Source organism: Rosa rugosa, chromosome 3, assembly GCF_958449725.1.
Source record: "Rosa rugosa chromosome 3, drRosRugo1.1, whole genome shotgun sequence".
Classification (NCBI taxonomy): Eukaryota; Viridiplantae; Streptophyta; class Magnoliopsida; order Rosales; family Rosaceae; genus Rosa; species Rosa rugosa.
In genome coordinates this window covers 50,419,621-50,442,296 of record NC_084822.1, presented here as the reverse complement: position 1 = coordinate 50,442,296, position 22,676 = coordinate 50,419,621, and the positions used below count along the sequence as shown (strand labels likewise).

The following is a 22,676-nucleotide window of genomic DNA, read 5'->3' as shown; positions in this document are numbered from 1 at the left end:
TGGACCTCTTACAGGTCCAATTTTCCAGTTTTGCTTCTGCAGAAAATTGGATTGATTGTTTGAAGGCCTTCCACTCAAAACTAGCTCTGGAACTTTTCATAAGAAATGATCCTTGGGCTGTCTAGAATGGATCTGCAGAGTTTCAGCTCATTTAGAGTTCATTTGGTCAGGCGGCCGCTCCTTCTGTTTAGCTCGGTTTCTCCTAGCCGAAGTAGGAAAATGTGTTATAGTTGACTTTTCATGCTTCCATAGTAGGCTTTATTTAGCCTTGATTATACGCATTTATATGCGTGTAATTATATCTAAAACACTATAAATAAGCAAATCTCCATGTCAATTAATATGTAATTAATCCATTTTTATTTATTTTGTAGAAAATAAGCGGAATTGCGGAAACGAGAGAAAATAGTGCGAAATTGGAGTTTCCGAGAAAGAAATGAAATTATTGATGTGGTCAACCACAGTCAAAATCAGAGAAGGAGTAGAATGCAATTATTCATAATTGTGGGCATGCACTTGAAATTACGAAGAGAGAAAGAAAAAAATATATATATATAAAAAGGTTATTGTTTAATTAATCAATCATTGATTGATTAATTAAACCAACAAGGAAATGGTGCTGCACGTGTGTTTGACTTCTTTAATTCATGTTAGTATGGCTGGCTTTTCTCTCACCACCACGTGCTAGACCACATCCATTTGCCCTTTCAATTTTTCAGACCATGTGCTGCTCACACTAGCAGACATCCACAGTCTTTTTGACACGTGCCAGACCTCCTTACCCATTCAGCCCTCTTTCATCCTTGACACGAAAACCTACCCTATATTAAGGGATATTTTCTCTCTTCCTGGAGACAGCGCCGGAACACAAAAAATAGAGGCAGCCCCTTTGGGCTGCTCTCTTTCTCATCCTCTCCTCCTCCCTCTTCATTTTCTTTAGTTTCTTTAGTTTTATTTTGGGAATTTAGAAGGACTCACTCAAGGCTTTAAGGGAATCATCATCAAGAGGACCACACCTCTATTTTGGGTAGTTGGGTGAAGAAATTGCTTGGTTCATACTAGCTCATAGCTAGAAGTGACCAAGCTAACTCTCCCCTCTCTTCCTTATTATCTATTCCATAATTTTATTTGCTATTGATGATGTATTTGACTATGGGTAGTGAGTAGTTCAATTTTGGGAGTTAGGGTTGTGAAGCCCTAACTCATTTTGTATAAATATTGATGCTTTAATTTTAATAAATGCAATTTCCATTGTGTATGTTTTAAATCCGAATTTATTGGTCCTTAGAAGCATGTTTCTAGGCTTTGTCACCCTTTGAAATTATGTTGTGGGCAATTGTGATGAGTAGATTGATAAATTGACAACTTATTGGTCTTGTTGCATCTAGGATTTAAGTGTGGTAACCATTAGCTAGCTTAATTGTAGCTAAGCTTGCTTGGGTCTCTATTATCTTGCACTCTAAGCCTCTAATTTTGGATATTGCAGCCTTAACCGGCGTAATGCCCAAATTAGAGAGTTGATTGTGGCCCTAACCGGCATAATCGATACACCGAAAGGATAATTGGTTTAGTAGCCTTAACCGGTACTAGATACGGGACTTGACACATATAGGAAATGCATGCATTTGTGAAATTGACATCGATATTTGCAAGATAGTTAGTGTGAATCACCCAACACTCCCATGTTCCCATTAATTTGAAAACCCAAATTTATTTTTCTAGTTCGTTAATTAGTTGTTTAGTTTACTTTTCGGTTGCGTTTAATTTAGTTGATTCCCAATTCAAAACCCCCTACAAATTTCGACTCATTTGTGCATATCCACCACTAGGCTCTTAGTTTTGATTAGGCTTTGGTGAAAACCAAAGCCGAGCATTGCTAAGGCTTGGTGCCTTAGATTAGCCTTTTTTATTTTATTTTACTTTTCTTTTCTTTGCTTAGTGACTCTAGTTCCGACCACCCAAGGATTGTGGGTTAGCCACTAATCCTCGTGGTACGATAAACTTGGGCACAATATTTCCCTATCTTGACAACGATACGTACGCTTGCGTAAATTTGTATCAAGTCAAGCCTCTAAATATATATTTCGAACTTGTCAACAATATATAGCTTGAGCCACTGACATTGGCTCAATTTCTCCAAGACGTGCCTTGTCAGGCCAAAATGCTCATTTTGGGCCCAAACAGCACCCAAGTAAAATATAATCAGGCGCTTGAATTACAATACGCTATACATAAGTTTTTCTTTAATTATACGCATACTAAAGTTTTATACGCGTTTTAATTAACTAGCGCTTTAATTTTTTTTTCAAATTCCAAGTATTTTTACTCCGTATAAAACGGATACGTGTATAAAACGTGTTTTAAAAGGTCGAACTCAATAATACGCGAAAAAACCCGAGTCTACAATTTCAATACGCCGTACTGAAGTTTTTTTCAATTATACGCGTATTGAAGTTTTATACGCGTTTAATACGCGTATTAACTAACTAGGCTTACCATTGACACTTAGCGGAAGGCCTTCTGCCAACGGCGACTCCCGAGGCAACGCCTTATAATGACAACGACCGCCACACGGCGTTGCAGTCAAGCTCTTTTCCTCGGGACAAGTAAGGGGACACGTCAACACAGTCTTCGACAGCCCTGATCAGGCACGTTGACCCCCGCCACTCTGGTATCAAAGATTGGGCTCGCTACCCAACACCCGCTACTCAGCCCAGCTCCCCTCAACAAACAATATACTTGCCAAACGGAGGTCTATCTTCGCCGGGGAGTGGGAGACTCCTTGGGGGGGCTAGCAGGGGCCCGCCTGAAAGGGTGTAAAGCTTTTGCTCAGAACAAATCCATGGTTGACAACGCACTGACGCTAATTATGCTTTTGCAAGACTAGCTGAAGTAACGCTTCGAACCGCTAGGCAACTCCCCAACCAAGATTGCCCTCCTTGACTGGGGACTTGGGGGACTTGTACTTACATGTGCATTTGCCTAAGCATAATTAGCTACAATGAGCCACGCTCATACTACCGCCAGTGACACCAACATGTATCGAGGGTGTGACATATGGAAACACAGCCAAGCAGGCTATCACTTGATCTCCGGCCCATCTCGAGATCACTACTGACGCGCCGCGCCAAGATCACTTTGCTGAAGCATCAGAACTTGGAAACTAAAGCATATCAGTCCCACATCGAAAACAAGGAAGAGATCAGTCTCTTCCCCACCTATAAAAGGTCTACTCTTCTCTCCTCATTAATTACGCATTTACTTCTTACCTAACGTTATTCTGTCAACATAAATCCATTGACTAACTTAGGCATCAGAGAAGAGAAGACTGCCAACTACGGTCTCCCTCTGACGCCCTTTGTATTTCATTTGACAGATAGCGGAAGCAACGAGAACATCACAAGTAGTGGCTCGCCCAACGAACCAGCGTTGACCAATGTTCAGCTACCGCTAAATCTTAGACATTAACAAAGTACACTAATATGTTATTGATTGAAAATGGAGTGTTTTCTTGGTGGTCTGTTGGGGGGAAATAGACAGATTATTGCCCCCCAATAATTTCTTAACTGTGGTTAATTAATCACTGAAATTGGAGTTTTGAAAAGTCTTATGTTGTTTTGAGTTTATTAAAATACAATAATCTGTGAATGATAGAAACTGGTGATTTTTGGGGTGGTCTATTAGGGGGCAATAGACAGATTATTGCCCCCCCCCCCCCCAATAATGTCTTATTGGGGGTCAGTAATGTTAGAAACTTTGATTTTGAAAGTCTAAGATGATGATTTTGGTTTTGTTTGCGCGCAGAATGGCAAGACCAAGATTCAACCTATTGAGTGATTCTGAAGAGGAAGCACACAGTTGAGTGAATCATGACTCTTAATGGAGCTTGGAGAAAGTGAAAACTGAAATCCTGAACATGATATGACAGGACCCGCCCCGGATTTCAAAGTGAAATCCGAAGTGGCCCTGCGGGGCTCACTTTAGAAGAAATTATATCAAAAATTTGGCGGAACTTCTCCTAATAATGGACTACCCAAAAACCTGGAAAAAAAAAATAAATAATAATTACACTTCTAAAAATCCATCCTTATTCTCTTGGAGTCACCCTGCTCCCTAATTCTCAACAACTTCACCACAATACAAGTCTTAACTTAAGAACATTTAGCTACTAGGTGATCAGAGCAATCTAATATACAAGATCTTCAAGAAAATAAAATAAAAAGGTAAGGATCGATAAGTCCTACAATGTGGAAGCAATGACGGTTATGCCTCAACTCCATGTACTCCCGATCTCAACTAATCTAGCCTGCAAGCTGGGCATTGGAAATCGAAGGGCTCAGGGGAAAAGCATTTAAAAATGTTAGAGTGAGTGGACGAAAAATAACTAATCTCGAAGGAAAAAAAATATAAGATTTAATTCTTTACCAATTTAATCTCTTAAAAACCAAGCATGCAGTAAAAATCTTGAAAATACTCTTAATCATCATCTTTACTGAAATCTCAATCACGTAAAGTAGAACATCTCAAAATCTCAAATCCCTCAAATATATAATGATATTTCAAAAATCTCGTTAAATTACTCATATCTCAAAATCATATCTCAAAATAGGCAATGACTAGAGGGGACTGCCGACTAGTCATCTCATACCACCTGGAGGAGACTGCCGACCAGTGATGCATCGGAGAGGACTGCCGACCAGACGAGGAGGAAATGGTTAGAGGGGACTGCCGACTAACCATAGGTAGTTAGAGGGGCCTTCCGACTAACTACCTCATGCCATCTGGAGGGGGTTACCGACTAGATGACGCATCGGAGGGAACTGCCGACCGAAATATTCTGGAGGGAACTGCCGACCAGAATATTGTCTGGAGGGGACTGCCGACCAGACTATTACCTGGAGGGGACTGCAGACTAGGTAAAGTATGCATGCGCTGACTAGAGGGGACTGCCGACTAGTCATCTCATACCACCTGGAGGAGACTACCGACCAGTGATGCATCGGAGAGGACTGCCGACCAAACGAGGAGGAGATGGTTAGAGGGGACTGCCGACTAACCATAGGTAGTTAGAGGGGCCTTCCGACTAACTACCTCATGCCATCTGGAGAGGTAGCCGACTAGATGACGCATCGGAGGGAACTGCCGACCGAAATATTCTGGAGGGAACTGTCGACCAGAATATTGTCTGGAGGGGACTGCCGACCAGACTATTACCTGGAGGGGACTGCAGACAAGGTAAAGTATGCATGCGCTGACTTATTTACCTCCTCAATGAACTGGAATCAATCTCTTTAAAATAATTGCTTTCGGAAAGAAACCCGATATTAATTCAATAAATCATCAATAATTCACCGAAAGCATAACTTCAGAATATCTCGATAACTCAAGGCTCAATATCTCAATAAATCCTCGAAAGCATAAATCAAATACTCGGTAAATCAATAAATGCTTTCGGAAAGAAATCTTTGTACTTACATGAGCATTTGCCAAGCATAATTAGCTATAATGAGCCACGCTCATACCACCCCAATCGGCACCAACTCCTCCTCCTCCTCCTCACCTTCAACGGGGTCATTTTCTACCGTTTCTTCTACAGAGGACCCTGAGTGGTGCCCACGGTAGTGGCCCTCGGCGGCTCCTGTGGCTCCAAACCCGCAATGGTAGCTGGCTCCTTAGTCGGCACCACCCTCTCGCTCTGGCGCCCACGCTGCTGGGCGGGCACTCTCTCCTTGGTCTTCTTGGGAGCAGCATGGGCCTTGCTCCCGCCAGCAGCCCCACGCTCGGCGCGAGACTCGGGCTGCACCACGGTCTGACCGGCGGCGGCAATATGGGAATGGTGGGGAATCGGCATCACCACCTCAACCTCCGATTGGCTCAGCGCCTGAGTTTGAGGGTCAACGATGGTCTGCTTAGCGCTGAGCCCGGCAGCATACATGCCCTCGAGAAAGTTCAGCAATTCCGCACGGTCCATAGCTTTGTCAAAAGCGTCAAGGCTGGCCTTTTTACCAGGAACGGGATCTGAACAAACAAGCAAACAATACAAGTGAGCGTACGACAGGTTGACAGAGGCACAGGTTGGCGGGAGACACTTACCAGGGGTACGAGTCAATTTCAAGTCGACCAACAGCTCCCAATCAGTGAGCAAACGAAGGTCAAGAAGATTGCGGTTCTTCCAACAACTTGTAATCCGAGCTATACGACACCGCTCCTCGCTTGTCAACGTGAATCGCAATCCCGCTGCACAAAGAAGAAAACAGAGACGATGTCAAAAAAAAAAAAAAAAAAAGGGGGGGGGGGGGGGGGATATTTATTATACAAAAAAAATTTTGCTCAGCGGAAACTAGCGATAACCTCGGATAGGTTGGAACTCCGACTTAATCCTAAACGTCGGCGCTTGCTCATTCACCCTCGCGTCGAACTACCAGCCCTCGGTCGCAACATAGAAAGTCGACCGCCTGGGGGACATGGAGTCCTTCAAGTTCTCAATCAACTTAGGCACCCCTTGACGGCGGGTCAGGTTCACTTGCCCGCTACAACCCTGACGCTTCACGTATACAAGCTCGTAAAAATGAAGAACCTCCGCCACGGTAGGCCCTTCGCACCCAGACAACCGCCAGAGGGAGTTCAGCGCCATCAGCAACCTCCACATGTTAAGGAAAATTTGCCCGAAGGCGAGGTCAAGCTCGCATAGTAGAATCTGAAGGTTGGGTAGCAGCGGTAACGTTACACCCTAGCGGAACACGACCTCGTGCACAGCGGCATAACCCGCCGGCAGAAACGACGCCTTCTCGTCTTTCTTCGGTAAACGCAGTTTCACCACGCCAGGGAGGCGAAACACCCGTTTTAGCTTGGTGACTGCGGATGGAGGAGGTCTTCCCGCCTCGTCAACTAGGGTACCGTCGGGAAGAACCCAGGCCGATTCTATATCCTCTTCGACGACGTCATCCTCGTGCGCGGAACCACTCATGGCGCTGTGGCTAGCAAGCCACTCCTTAAGTTGCTTGCGGGCGGCGTTTTCTTATCTCACCATTGACGTTTCTGGGCCCCCAGCACGAGCCTTGGCTACTTCCCACGGAATAGTTTGAAGCGGTTCGACGTCTAGCGGTTCAGGCAGTGAGTTTCTTGCAGGGGCAGACAGACGCAACGTGTCAATAAAAATACTATCGGAACCGCTGAGCGACACGTCAGACCCAGAATCCTCACTGCTCGAGATCTTTATGACGTTAGCCATCGTAAACACCCTAAAACCCAAGTCAGTCAGTTCCAAAACTATCTAAACTATCCCAAGAACAACCATACCCAGAAAACCCAGAAAGCACCAAAACAAGAACACATTGTATATACATTCAAAGCCCATATTCGACCATCTAGCAAATCCATAACCATCAACCTTCCGCCACAAACACCTAAACCACTCCCCAAACCCTTCTAGACCCTCAGACACACCACAACATGGCAACAATTACTTCGAATGACAACAAAAGCATCAAGTGACAGAAACAACAAAGCAATCAAGTCAACACGAGGCTCAGATCAACAACTCTGTACGCTTGAATATGCGTCGATGAGTTTTTCTTTTCTTCCAAACTCAACGCCCTCACTCGACTTGCAGACCGCCCTCCTCAACTCTCAGAGAACAAAGCTAGAAGACAAACGATTTAGGTTTTGAAGTGCAGAAAATATCAAAACCCCCTTGGTTTCCCTTTCTTTTATGTCAACATCAACCAGATCCAGGCCGTCCGCTAAAAAATGACATCACACAAGAACCGTACACGTGCCCCACGATCGCACCCACTATCTAGATTAACCAAGGCGTCACCTCGGTTACAAAAATGATATTCACTCGCATTTATGGCGAAGAGACTGGCGTGCTAAGAAGTCGTACACCTGCACACCAAACCAATGTATGACAGCCACGTGTCAGGAGCTGTCAGACGAAGCGTCTATCCGAAGTAACAGTCAAAAAGCAGGTATACCAATCGGCAAGTGAGACAGTCTCCGCTAAGTGCAACACCGCTAGCGGGACTTCTCCCTTTCATCTTGCAAGTGAGATAGTCTCCGCTAAGTGCAACACCGCTAGCGGGACTTCTCCCTTTCATCTTGCAAGTGAGATAGTCTCCGCTAAACGTAACACCTCTAGCGGAACTTCTCCCTATCATCTTGCAAGTAACAGTCTCCGCTAAGCGCAACACCGCTAGCGAGACTTCTCCATCTCGCAAGCAAGAAGGTCCCCACGGCATTTATTACCGCTTACTATCAGCGGAGGGACTTCCGCCATCGGCGATTCCCGAGGCAACACCTCATACTGACAACGACCGCCACACGGCGTTGCAGTCAAGCTATGCTCCTCCGGGACACGTCAACACAGTCTTCGACGGCCCTGATCAGGCACGTTGACACCCGCCACTCGGGTATCAAAGATTGGGTTCGCTACCCAACACCCTCTGCTCAGCGCAGCTCCCCTCAACAAACAATATACCGACCAAACGGAGGTCTATCTTAGCCGGGGAGTGGGGTACTCCCTGGGGGGCCTAGTAGGGGCCCACCCGAAAGAATATAAAGCGTTTGCTCAGAACAAATTCATGGTTGACATAGCACTGATGCTAATTATGCCTATGCAAGACTAGCAGCAGTAACGCTTCAAAACCGCTAGGCAACTCCCTAATCAAGATTGCCCTCCTTGACTGGGGACTTGTACTTACATGAGCATTTGCCAAGCATAATTAGCTATGAGCCATGCTCATACCACCGCCAGCGGTATCGACAATCATCAACGGTGTGACCTACGGAAATACAGCCAAACAGGCTATCACCTGAGCTCCGGCTCACCCCCAGACCACTGCTGACGTGCCGCCACGTGCCACACCAAGATCGCCTCGCTGAAGCATCAGAAGATGGGAACTGAAGCATATCAGTCCCACATCGAAAACAAGGAAGACGTCAGCCTCTTCCCCACCTATAAAAGGTCCACTCATCTCTCCTCATTAATTACGCATTTACTACCTACCTACTGTTATTCTGTCAACATAAATACATTGACTAACTTAGGTATCGGAGAAAAGAAGACCACCAACCGCGGTCTCCCTCTGACGCCCTCTGTATTTCATTTGACAGATAGCGGGAACAACAAGAATATCACAAGTAGCGGTTCGCCCATCGAACCAGCGTTAACTGAGGTTCAGCTACCGTTGAATCTTAAACATTAACAATCTCAATATAACTTCAAAGCTGATAAGTGCGGAGCTCAAACCTCAAGAAATCTCGATAATTCAATCATGCTCAAATATTTGCTAAATCATTCGTACTCGTACATCATTATATAAATCGATATTCGAAAACAATAATTCTCATAATATTTACTTAATCAATCACTTCCCGAAAATCACTTCTTAACTCAATAACTCATAAATAAATAGCTCGAAAATCTACTGAAAACCCTCGGGAAGGAAATCCACTAATAATCCGGTAATTCATAGAGCATAAATAAATCTCAAGAAATCAAGCTCATAAAATCATTAAAACCCAATAATTCAAATCATAAATTAAATCTCGATCGAAAAAAAATAATAATAATATACTGCATGCACAATTAATTTAAAATAAATGTCCACTCACAGTACTGTTTAGGCGACCACGCATACGGGTTTCTTTGTCGAGTAGTAGCTCGGTATATCGCCCAGTACACAATTATATTCTGTGAATAACAATTTGGCAATTAAATACGATTCCAAAATCAATCCTCTTAAGTCAACATCTCCATTTCCTTCTCCGGTTCAACCCAAACTTTACCGCTAACACCATTTCATTAATTTACAAGTTTTAGGGCAGATTCGAGAGAAATCCGACGGTTGGATTCTCGTAAATCAATAATCGAAATTCTAAATCTTCGGAAATTAGAAATCGATTCAAAACTTCTCTAATCTTCACCAAATTCACATATATAAGCTCTACAACAATTATAGGATTTAACTAGGTAAAAACATAACCCAAAAACCTTCCCTACACGGCTCCATGCGCCACCTACAGTGGTGGCGCGTGGGGTTCGCGCTCCACCGGCCACCACCTCCGCTGGCTACCAAATTTCATGTACAATATCATCTCAATATTTCCAAAAACTTTCTCAACTGTGGTAAAGTCAGAAAATACCTCTAAGTAGCCGAACAATTAAGCAACCCGATTGCACAGTGAAATCTTCCAATTATGCTTTCTTCCTCCACGCTGCAAGAGGTTTGGAGAGCATGAAGAGTAGCTCAAGGCACTTCTAATGGATCCGAGTTTGTGGTCGGAGGTGGCAGGATTCGATAGAAACTGGCGTTGACCACTTTCTGCTACAGTAACCGTAAGATTCTCGGAGTTGGTTCTCCCTTTTCTGGCTAAATCGTCACAAGCCATCGTCGCAGGCTTCAAGGGGAGGAGGAGATGCGTCTGTGGGGGCCGGTAGCTCGCCTGTTGGTGGCCGGACGGCAAAGAAACGCCGGAGAGAGAGAGAGTTGCAGAAGAGAGAGAGAGAGAGAACCACGGGAGGGAGGAGAGAGAGGAAAATAGAAAGTTACCGTGTAACACAGTAAAAATTTAAATTTATACCATTTACTCCAAACAGTAACTTTACTATTTCGCTTATAACTTTCGCATACGAACTGTGATATTTACGTACCACATATGCATGCGCTCGGTTTAACGTCATCTACAACTTTTATGAAGAAAGTTTTCTCAAATTTTGACCCGAACAAAAAGTCATCTTTTAGGGCCCCCTAAATGTTCGAAACGGAGTCGAAAGTAAAAATAAATATCGTTTACCATCCGAAAGACCAGTAAAACAATAATTTGAGGTTGGAGGAGTTTACCATCCAATAAATATTGTTTAATTAAAAGCTGCTGCACACCTTTGTTTGATTAAATACCAGCCAACAAGACCTCCTGCTGTTTGATTAAAGTCTAGCCAACAAGTCATGCTGCACCAGTGTTTGGTCACGTGCAGCCCTTTGTTTTTTCTCAATGGACGACCCTGCCACCCTTGCACTCCACAACATGCCTCCAATCATCAACCATTATCATACCACTGCTCAAGATAACTCGGCGTTGCCTTGAATGAATCCAACCACACCATATGGGCACCTCTTATGAAGATGAGGCTTGGAGCACGAGGAAAGGTTGCTACCTCACTGGAGCCAGAGCTATACCAGATGAGAACTCTCCTGAATTTGAAATTTGGGCCACAGACAATGAAAAAGTGAAGAGTTGGCTCATTGATTCCATGCAGCCATCACTCATGAATTGGTATATCCGACTCCCAACAGCCAAAGATGTTTGGGAAGCTGTTGAGAAGACTTTTTATGATGATTCTGATGAAACCATGATTTTTGAATTAAACAAGAAGTGCTTTGGAGCGAAACAGAATGGTCGGACCCTTCCTACCTACTACAATGAATTGGTGGGAATGTTTTAGAAGATTGATCAGCGTATGGCTTCTCAAAATAACACAGTGGCTGCAGTTGTTCAAGAGACTACTGCCATGGCACGGATACGAGTTCACATGTTTCTTAGTGGACTTGATTCTGCGCAAAGACCCAAAATTCGACTTGGAACAAAGCTATGCCTATGTTCGAAAAGTGCATTCTGATAGGCAAGCAATGGGACACGCCTTTAAGTCCTCTGTCATGGCTGTCCAACACAAACAAGGTCCTCCCCCAGGCTTCTCAACTCCTCCACCATGTCGTCCTCCAGGTAAAACAAATCCATATGCAAACACAAAGTGTCTGCTCTGTGGAGATTTGGGTCATAGCAAGCAATGGCGTTATGAAGTCATTGGCTATCCTGATTAGTGAGATTTCACCAAGAAACCGCGAAAAAACCTTGGAAAAGATGTTATGGCTACTACAGAGGAAGATGAACCACCTAATGCCTCCGCTAATGTAGTACAGTCAGGTATGAAGGGTAAGGTATCTGTGAATAGTTCTTGAATAATTGATACAGGTGCATCTAACCATATGACTAATAATCATAGCCTCTTGAAAAAGCTGAAACCCTCGTCTCAAAATATTGTTTATACTGCTGATGGTACTCCAACTCCAGTTACCGGAGAAGGCTCTCTTGTTCTATCTGATACGTTAACCCTTGACTCTGTATTGGTTGTCCCTTCATTAGCATATAATCTCCTATCTGTTGGCCAGATTATCCTAGCACTAGCATGTATTGTGACTTTTTATCCTTATTTCTGTGTGTTTCAGGACATTCTGACTCGGCGGATTCTTGGTTATGGTGTTAGAAGGGGGAAACTCTACTACTTGGATCTGATAGAACATGGAGAGCAACAGCTGTTAGGACAAGTGAATCAGGTCAATGGAGTAGAGAATGCTAAGGAAACAGTGTGGCTGTGGCATCGTCGTTTGGGTCATCTGTCTTTTAGTTATCTTAAGAAACTACAACCTCATTTATTTTTGGTTGTTAGTGATTCAGATTTTCATTGTGATGTATGTGAATTGGCTAAAAGTCATCGAATTTCATATTCACCTAGTCTTAATAAAAGTCTCGTTCCGTTCATGAAAATTCATTCTGATGTTTAGGGTCCTGCCAAGATCCCGTCTCTCTCTGGAGCTCGATATTATATGACTTTTATTGATGATTGTACTCGTATGACTTGGGTGTCTTTATTGAAGAACAAGAGTGATGTGTGTTCCATGTTCAAAGAGTTTCACAAGATGGTCTCTACACAGTACCAACAGAATATTCGAGTTTTCCAATATGATAACGGCGGGGAATACATTAATGGTCATATGCAGGAGTTTATGCAATCTCATTGAAATCGACATCAGACGTCGAATTCATATACTCTTCAGCAGAATGGGTTGGCAGAAAGAAAGAATCGGCAGTTGCTTGAAGTTGTCCGTGCTTCCTTGTTTGGCATGCATGTACCTCATGCATATTGGGGAGAAGCTGTGAAGTCCGCTGCCTACCTTATTAATCGTACTCCTTCTCGAGTGATTGAATTTCAAAACCCTCAGCAGCAGCTTCAAAAACTTTTGTCACTTCCATTGTTACCTAACCTAGAGCCCCGGTGTTTGGATGTGTAGCCTATGTTCACATTCCTAAGCCTCAACGCAGCAAGCTTGATCCATGTGCCTGTAAGTGTATATTTGTTGGTTATGTTGAATTTCAGAAGGGTTATCGATGTTATGATCTTCTTACTGGCACTATGCATATCTCTCTTGATGTTGCTTTTCGTGAGTCCAAGCCTTATTATTCCGGAGGAGTTTCGACTATGAAAAAGTTCATCTATTTGCAATCCTCCTTAATTGATTTCGACTTTTGTCCAAAGCCTTTACTACTTATGAAATAGGTTCACAAAACTATTAGGTGAATTGTTTACCTAAATCTAGCTCCAATTACATGAATATATTTGGCAACCAAAGAACACATACATATAAAAGTTTTCTGTAAAACAAAATCAATCAAGCAATCTCACATAAGCAACATAGAAATCAACATATAGAAATCACAACTTTATTATCAAAACATATAAACGGGCTTTAAACTTTGCCCTTAACGTCATGTTAACTAGAATTCATAGCTCTACGAATCACACAAAGGAAAACAAAAGAAAGTATAAAATACACCTTGAAAGATGAATGACAAAGCCTTGAGACGAAGAACTTGAAGATCCTTGAAAGCAAGCAATCTTCTAGGGACAACACAAGGGTGGATGACGGCTAGGATCTTGATGTATTGCATGACTTCTTCTCCTCCTTGGTTGAGACGCAGAGCTTCTGAAGACTAGAGAGTGGAGAGAATTTTTGGTGTGTGAAAAGAATGAAAGAATTGGTTTGTGAAGTGGTGTCTTTGGCTTCAAGAATTGCTGCTATTTATAGTGGAATCCTCCTCTCTTGTGATGCAATCATGGCTAATCATCTAGAGGTGATTTCCCCTCCAAATTTCCTTGATTTTCTCATGACAGGGTCTTGAATTTTCTGATCTCTTTTCCCTTGAATAGTGACCGGAGACATCCCTTATCCTCTCTGGTATTTTCTGATTTTATTCCTTCCTCATAACTTCCCTAGAATTTTGCACAGCAAACTCCACATTTCCCTCCTTTGAATTGCACTAATTTCTTCTTCCAAGAGTTGTGCACACAATGAACTCCTATAATCAAGAAAAATCAGAAATTAATTAGAGTTATAATCAATAGGAAATAAGATAATTAGGATAAATATTGAATATAGACACTCCCCTTTTATCTTCATGAAATAAGAAGAATTTATGTGAATGAAAACTCCTTGAATTCCTCCTTATTTATGTAAGTCTTCTTATCCTTCAAGTTTCCTTGATTTCATCACTCAAGAGTTTTCAATGGGATGGACTCTCTTTAAAACAAGAAAATCAAAAATAGGAAAGTTCAAAGGAAGAAAGTTCCCTAAAACAAAATAGGAAATATTTCCTAAAATGAAAGAGAAAAATTTCTAAAATGACTTATCCTTCATTTACGCTCATTTCTGCTCTTTTTTACCTCTTTTCTCTGATGTACCTAGAAAATAGAAACTAAATTAAAATGATTAAGTAAAGGAAATAACTAAGCAAAATATGAGGAGTTAAATATTAAACCGTCGCATTAAAATGCTCCTATCATCTGTGTTTGAAGAATTTGAAGTCTTGGAATCAAGATTTGGGGTTGGAAGTTCAGTTGAAAACGAAGCTGTTGGAGTAGTAGAAGACGAAACAGAGGTTGAGAAAGATGGCCAAATTGGTGGTGGACCTGTGGGGAAAGATGGGCTAATTAGTGGTGGACCCGTGGGGAAAGATGGAGATAGCTTGATTGACTTACCTAGCCGACATCATGTGGGGTCCTCTTCCTGCAAAGACAGAAGGGAAGATGGAGATGGACTGAGTGACTTACCCAGCTGACGTCATGGCCTACCCGTGGGTTCCCCATCCAGCCGACAACGTGACCTACATGACCTACCTGTGGGATCCTCATCCAGCCAACATTATGACCCATCCAACCGACTTCTTCATGACCAGTCGAGCGGGACAGTACGCTATGACACTAGCATGCAATCCCAAAATGGCCTTGACAAGTCAAACATGGAAGATGCTTCAATCCGTCCTGGAACATATGAAACATCACATGATGACGAATTACCCATTGATCAGCCCAGCTGTGACTCACCCAATGAAGATAATATAATTCAGAGTTCTCATCTGTCAGAGTTTTTACCCCTCTCTACATCGTCAACTGAAGGATCCGCTGCGAATGTTCCTCCTCAGGTACCTTTATTTTTGAATGAATCATCTAGGGTAGATAATATTGAGTCTAGGAAATCACAGAGTGTTACCAAGGGTATTCCTAAGAAACAATATGAACCAGACATCAAGGCCAAAACTAAATATCCTATCGCTAATTACATATCTAACCATAGGTTGTCTGAGTCACATGCACTTGCTGTTGATCAATTATCTATTGTATCTATTCCTAGTAGTGTACAGGAGGCTTTGACAGATCCTAAGTGGACTCAAGCGATGAATGAAGAACTAGAGGCCTTGCAAAAAAATTTGACCTGGGATATTGTGTCTATGCCTGATGGAAAGAAGACTGTTGGGTATCGTTGGGTGTTTACATAAAACTTAAAGCTGATGGGAGCATTGACAGGTACAAAGCCAGATTAATTAGTTGCTAAAGGATACACCCAGCGCTATGGAATTGATTATGAGGAGACGTTTGCCCCTGTACCAAAAATCAACACTGTTCGAATCTTGATTTCACTTGCAGCAACTAAAGATTGGCCTCTACATCAGTTTGATGTGAAAAATGCTTTCCTCAATGGAAACTTGGAGGAAGAGGTGTATATGGACATGCCGCCAGGAGTCAAAAATATGCCTTGTGATTCTGGCAAGTTTGCAAGTTGAAGAAGTCTCTGTATGGGTTGAAGCAGTCTCCTAGAGCTTAGTTTGGCAGATTCTCTAAGTCTATGAGGGCATTCAGATATAGACAGAGTAACTCGGATCACACCTTGTTCATTAAGCGTAGTCAGGTTAAGATTACCGCTCTGATAGTATATGTTGATGATATGATTGTCACAGGGGATGATCTAAAAGAGATGGAGGCCATACAGAAGTATCTTTCTAAGGAGTTTGAGATGAAGGACCTTGGACAATTGAAGTATTTTCTTGGGATTGAAGTTGCAAGGTCTAAAAAAGGGATTTCTTTATCACAACATAAGTATGGGCTTGACTTGTTAGCTGAGACTAGAATGCTTGACTGCGGACCCATTGAGACACCAATCGAGATGAACCACAACCTCGCCATCTATCCGAATCAAGTTCCAACTGATAAAGGAAGGTACCAACGTCTAGTAGGGAGGCTTATTTATCTTTCTCATACTAGACCTGATATTGCTTATGCTGTGAGTGTGGTTAGTCAATTTATGCATTGTCTCAGTGAAGAGCATATGAATGCGGTGTATCGTATTATGAGATATCTTAAAATGGCACCTGGAAGAGGTTTGTTGTTCAAAAAGAAAGATGAATTGGAAGTTGTGGGGTACACGGATGCAGACTGGGCTGGTGATAAGACTGACAGACGACCTACATCTGGGTATTTTACATTTGTTGGAGGAAACCTTGTGACTTGGCGCAGTAAGAAACAGAAGGTTGTTGCTAGGTCAAGTGCTGAAGCTAAGTTTCGAGGTATGGCACATGGAGTTTGCGAGATGTTGTGGATTCGTAATGTGTTGAAAGATTTGGGTTTTAAACTCAAGAAACCTATGGACTTGCATTGTGATAGCACATCTGCTATTGAGATTGCTCATAATCTTGTTCAGCATGATCGGACTAAGCATGTGGAGGTGAATCGGCACTTCATTAAGGAAAACCTGGACAGAAAGATTGTCTGTTTCCCCTTCGTGCATACAGAAGATCAATTAGCAGATGTTCTTACGAAAGGAGTATCAAGGAAAGTGTTTGACAACTCAATTGACAAGTTGGGCATGATCGACATCTATGCACCAACTTGAGGGGGAGTGTAGAATATTATGTAAATATTTACTTTCATTGTTTGTGTAGATTACATATTTTGTATAATTGTAGGAGATATTGTCCTATTAAGATTACACTTGTATCTCTTTATAAACCTCTTATTTGGAGATGAATAATATATCGAAGCATAACAACCACATAGAACTCTTATTTTCTACTGATAAATGAGTTCCCAGATGACAAGAGAGAAGTCCTTTTCCTTCTCTTCACCTTTGTTTCACACAACTACAAGACTTAAAACACCAACACTTGGTGTAAAGTCCATTTTGATCTCATCTATATTTCCTTCAAAAACAAGAGGGAGCTTGAGATTTTCCTGTGACCATTTTCTGAGCATTCTGCATTCCTGGTTCTTCCTCCAAGGTTTGTTGACGTGTCAAAGTAGTAGTAGTTGCATTTTGTAACTCGTGACCGATCATCATCTTGTGAATATTATCTTGTTTAGTTTTTAATTCCAATATATTCCCAGTACAATCTCACACTGTGATAGTATATAAATGGTTACATTTTTACAGCTCAGCCCAACACAAGACATTCATTGCTAGTTTGCTACCAAAATTCATTTGAAAATCATTTCTGTTCACCCTGCGTCACACTCACACTCACCCTCTCCCTCATAATAAAGTCACAAGAACCGTTATTAGTGCCTGTAACTCTCAGGCAGAGAAGGAAGAACTTCTGGTCAGATTTGCATTCAAGGTCAGTTTTCTTATCTGGGTCTATCTCAGAACATAATTTTCTCATCTGGGTTTCTTGCAATGCTGGTATTTTGATTTTTTTTATTGCATGCATTAACTTGGACTCTTGGTTTTTCCAAATCTTGTAAAAGTGAGAAACTTAACCTATGATCGTTTTCTGGAAATAATTAGAGATTCTATGTTTTTGTATGTTATCACAGAAGGTGTGTTTCTTTTAGTTAGTGATGTGATTGTGGGTCATTCATTTTGCAGGGATGGTTAGAGCTGCATTTGCTTTTCTCTATTGTTGAAAGTACTTTTCTAAAATTCCTTTTCTTGTAAGGTTTAATAATTCAATTCCTAAAACCCCAATATCGTTTTCTTGGATTATCTTAAGGAAATCCAATCCAACCCTAAAGCCACACTATTTTATTGACCACCCAAATGTTGTTGAAATTTCACGCTTCTTTAACATAACTGTTCCGCTTTATTTCACCCAAAGTCTCTTTAGTTTTGTGTAATTTAGATCCAAAACCCATCAACCCATCTCTTAAAATTTTCTGAGAAAAAAATGTCAAGGTCCAATTTAAATACACCTTTAATATCTCCATCACTATCATCACCAAAGCTCCCTGATTTCAAACAATCTGTGAAATTGAAGTATGTAAAGCTTGGTTACCATTACCTCATCACTCATGGAATGTACTTGTTCCTAACCCCTCTTTTTGTTCTCACTGCTGCACAACTCTCCACATTCTCACTCCAAGACCTCCATGACCTTTGGGATCATTTGAGGTTCAATCTCATATCCGTTCTGCTCTGCTCAACTCTCTTGGTCTTCTTGTCCACCCTTTACTTCCTCACTCGTCCCCGCCCCGTTTACCTTATTGATTTCTCATGCTACAAGCCCGAAGATGCTCAAAAAACCACTAGGCACGTGTTCATGAATTGCTCACATTCCATAGGAACATTCACTGGGGAGAATCTTGAGTTTCAGCGCAAAATTATTGAGAGGTCAGGTCTTGGGGAGTCTACATATCTCCCTGAAGCTGTTATAAGGGTGCCTCCTAATCCATGTATGGCAGAGGCAAGAAAAGAAGCTGAGATGGTAATGTATGGTGCCCTTGATCAGCTGTTTGAGAAAACTTTTATAAAACCAAAGGACATTGGCATTTTGATTGTGAATTGTAGCTTGTTCAATCCAACACCATCTTTGTCAGCTATGGTGATCAATCATTATAAGCTACGAGGGAATGTTATTAGTTACAATCTTGGTGGGATGGGATGTAGTGCTGGTTTGATCTCAATTGATCTTGCTAAAGATCTTCTTCAAGTCCACCCGAATACCTATGCTTTGGTCATTAGTATGGAGAACATCACTTTGAATTGGTATTTTGGGAATGACAGGTCAATGCTTGTGTCAAACTGCTTGTTTCGAATGGGGGGAGCTGCAATTTTGCTTTCGAACAATAGGTCTGATAGGCGTCGATCTAAGTACCAGTTAGTCCATACTGTTCGAACACATAAAGGTGCTGATGACAAGTGTTTCTCTTGTGTTACTCAAAAGGAGGATCCTGCAGGGAAAATCGGTGTTTCTTTGTCAAAAGATCTTATGGCAGTAGCTGGGGATGCTTTGAAGACCAACATTACAACTTTGGGTCCTTTGGTGTTACCTATGTCTGAACAGTTGCTCTTCTTTGCTACACTTGTTGGAAGAAAGCTTTTCAAGATGAAGGTGAAGCCTTACATCCCAGATTTCAAATTGGCTTTCGAACATTTCTGCATTCATGCTGGAGGAAGAGCTGTGCTGGATGAATTGGAACAGAACTTGCAGCTTTCGGACAGACATATGGAGCCTTCAAGGATGACCCTATACAGATTCGGCAACACCTCAAGCAGCTCTCTTTGGTATGAACTGGCTTATACAGAAGCCAAGGGAAGGATGAAGAAAGGTGACAGAACGTGGCAGATAGCTTTCGGGTCTGGCTTCAAGTGTAATAGCGCGGTTTGGAAGGCTTTGAGGACTGTGAATCCAGTAAAGGAGAAGAACCCGTGGATGGATGAGATCGACATGTTCCCGGTGGATGTTCCAAAGGTCTCAGCCCTCTAAACTCATATGGCAGTTTCCCATTCCTTCTAGGTGTGTTGGGGAAAGTTGGTTTTCTCTTTTAGTCGTAAATCTTCTTGTTTGTGCTTGAATAGTCTCTGTAGCGTTTGATTTACAATCTGTCATGGCTAGTTCTCTTGACAATGTCAGAGTGGTTTATGTTGTTATTTCCTGGGTGATCCATGATTCACAATCGATCATTAGTAATCGGTGTTTCTTGGATTCTGCCTACTTTTTTCTTCTGCTACTGAGTTTAGCATGTTCAAATAGGTGAAGCTTGATATAATAGACAAATGTTTTGACAGGATTCAAACTCTCGTGACATTTTTTGTGTTTTTCGCAAGTCTGAAAACTTTTAAATAACAAACAGATATAACTTGGTTTTGTTTTTTTCTTTTTTCTGTTCGGAAAAGATGAAGAAGATGAGCATATATTAGTCTGATATTAGAAAATTATACTTAACCCTTACACACCAAGCAATACGCCTCTAGACTAATAAAAGTATAATATAAAGATGTACAGAGGTTCCATTTTCCCCCGAGGGTTGACAATACAGGGAACCCACAACAATCCAATCCTATTCTTTAGAGGACTTGTTGATGAGAGACTTGTGAATGTGAGGGATCACGCCACCGCCGGCTATTGTACCTTTGATCAGGGTGTCCAGTTCTTCATCACCACGAATGGCAAGCTGCAGATGCCTGGGTGTTATACGCTTCACCTTTAGATCTTTGCTTGCATTACCTGCCAACTCCAACACTTCTGCAGTCAGATACTCCAAGATAGCAGCCGCGTACACAGCAGCTGTAGCCCCAACTCTTCCGCTAGATTGAACCCTTGTCTTCAAAAGACGGTGAATTCGACCAACTGGGAACTGCAGGAATATTTAATCACATATGAGCGAAAGAAGAACAATGATCTATTACATGAGCGTAATGGTTACAAGCACCAATTTATCTACTCATTGACAAGAGCATGATACCCTCATGCCTCCAAATTCATAGTATAAGAAACCAAAATTTTCACTTATAGGGTGGATGATAGCTCACAGATTAGATCAATTCATTATTAAAAAGATAGAAAGCAAATAGCCATTTCACATTGCAGATGCGAGAAACAAGAGCCGTCCCAACTGACTATATGCATTGACCAGAACAATGAAAAATTAAAACAGACAAATAAACCAGCAGTAAGATATCCCAAGAAAAAATCATTTGGCCCGAAAAACATGTTCAATCTTCTACAAAATAAGACTGCAGTTATACAGTGGCCAGGAAGTGATCTCTTAAGCCAACTGTGTTCCTCCTTTGACAGAAACTATGTATGTTCCTAGCAGGTATTCATTAGGTGCTGCATTCAATGTGACATATTGGTTACAAGTGAGTTACAAAAATCAGGCATCAAAGGGTTATAGACATCATCATAGTTTACAAAAAATATACACAGAGGGAACCAGATATCAGATTCAACTTTATATGTCCTGATCCTCAATGTGATTGGAATAGGATAACCAGTAGAACAACAAGTTGGGATTCAGTAGCAAAATGTCTTGTTTTTACTTACTCCTACACCCATCTAATTTGTGTCAGTAAATCCTTGACGAGTCTAGATCACTTTTCTTGAAAGAGGACAACCTCCAGTTACACACCAAAGATTAATCTAAAGAAAACCTCATATGTAAAGTATAGTTGCACCAAAATTTAACTGCAATAGATAGATTCCTAATCTCTCTGACCAACTCCAACCTTAAGAATCAGAGACCCCATTGTAAAGATTTAAGGCTATTGGGCTCTAAAATCTCCATGACCCACAATTAAATTTCTCATCTTGTTCACAATCAGATTCCCAGCAAATATCCTCAAGACATAAAACTGGTCTTCTGAGCAATCCGATGAATAAAAATTACAAAAAGATGGAAACTTTACCACAAAAAAAAATCAAATGCCCAATTAGCCTTGAAATATAGAAGTAGTACCTGAAGGCCAGCTCGAGAAGAACGAGAGGTGGGTTTCTTCTTGTTGTCTTTGTCTTTGTTGGTCGCTGGGGATTTCCCCATTAACAAACCCTTTGCTCCTTTACCAGACATGACTCACCAAATTCAAACGTAAAACGCACAAGAGTGAATCTTTTTTTGGTTTCAGACCAAGTCGGATGGATTATTTATTTATTACCACCGCCTTTTCTTTTATTTATTACCACCAACCACATCTGGATTTGGATTTGGAGACGGATTTACGGTCCAAAAGGAATCACACTCTTTGGGCTTCTAGCAACGACAAGGTCTTTGGGTCCAGACCTAGGTTGACCCTTTCAATCTGCTGGCCCAAGTATATGGGCTCATTATCCATGTAGTCCGGAACCAAAAAACTGAAATCACCCCAATGGTTTTGGTTTTGGTTCGGTTTGGTTGGTGTTTAGGTCTAAGCACCAACGGAAAACCGAAAAATTACCTCGCGGTAAGGCCGAATCTAGCCAGATTTGTTTATTTTTTGGTCAATCTCATTGCAAATTTTTCATTTTTTTAAATAGTAAAACGGTTCATTGAATAAATCAAATTAACAAAAAAAAAAAATTGTTTGCATGGTAAAAAAACTTTTTTTTTAATTTTATCCAAACCCCAATTATTACATGTTGGCGGTTGCTGATGAACTATGAATTTGTGCCAACAGCCCATAGGTCACCAGCTAACATGAAAAAAAAAAAGAACAACAACAACTTTGTTGATTCAACTTATGGCATGTAATTAGCTACAGCGTACATAAATTACCGTGTTCCCCGACTTAAGTGCGTAGTTGATGACTCAGTTGCTTAGAAACCACAGAACGCTGTTGAGTAACATGCGCCACGACACAGTAATCATCTAGAAA

At 41.7% G+C, this 22,676-nt stretch overlaps 2 protein-coding genes across 2 annotated transcripts; one reads left to right on the top strand and one right to left on the bottom strand.

Annotated features, from left to right (window-relative positions):
* The first annotated feature begins 17,205 nt into the window (after positions 1-17,205).
* LOC133738643 (3-ketoacyl-CoA synthase 11-like) lies at positions 17,206-20,048 on the top strand. The gene is made up of 3 exons (XM_062166220.1): positions 17,206-17,388; positions 17,541-17,724; positions 17,976-20,048. Exon 3 carries the CDS (start codon positions 18,274-18,276, stop codon positions 19,810-19,812), a length of 1,539 nt encoding a protein of 512 aa, XP_062022204.1. The 5' UTR covers positions 17,206-17,388; positions 17,541-17,724; positions 17,976-18,273; the 3' UTR covers positions 19,813-20,048.
* Positions 20,049-20,223: 175 nt separating this feature from the next.
* LOC133738644 (probable histone H2A variant 3) lies at positions 20,224-21,969 on the bottom strand. Its single transcript, XM_062166221.1, has 2 exons — positions 21,785-21,969; positions 20,224-20,683 (listed from the first exon to the last, which is right to left on the bottom strand). The coding sequence occupies exons 1-2, from the start codon at positions 21,893-21,895 to the stop codon at positions 20,387-20,389; spliced, it is 408 nt and encodes a 135-aa protein (XP_062022205.1). The 5' UTR covers positions 21,896-21,969; the 3' UTR covers positions 20,224-20,386.
* Positions 21,970-22,676: the final 707 nt, after the last annotated feature.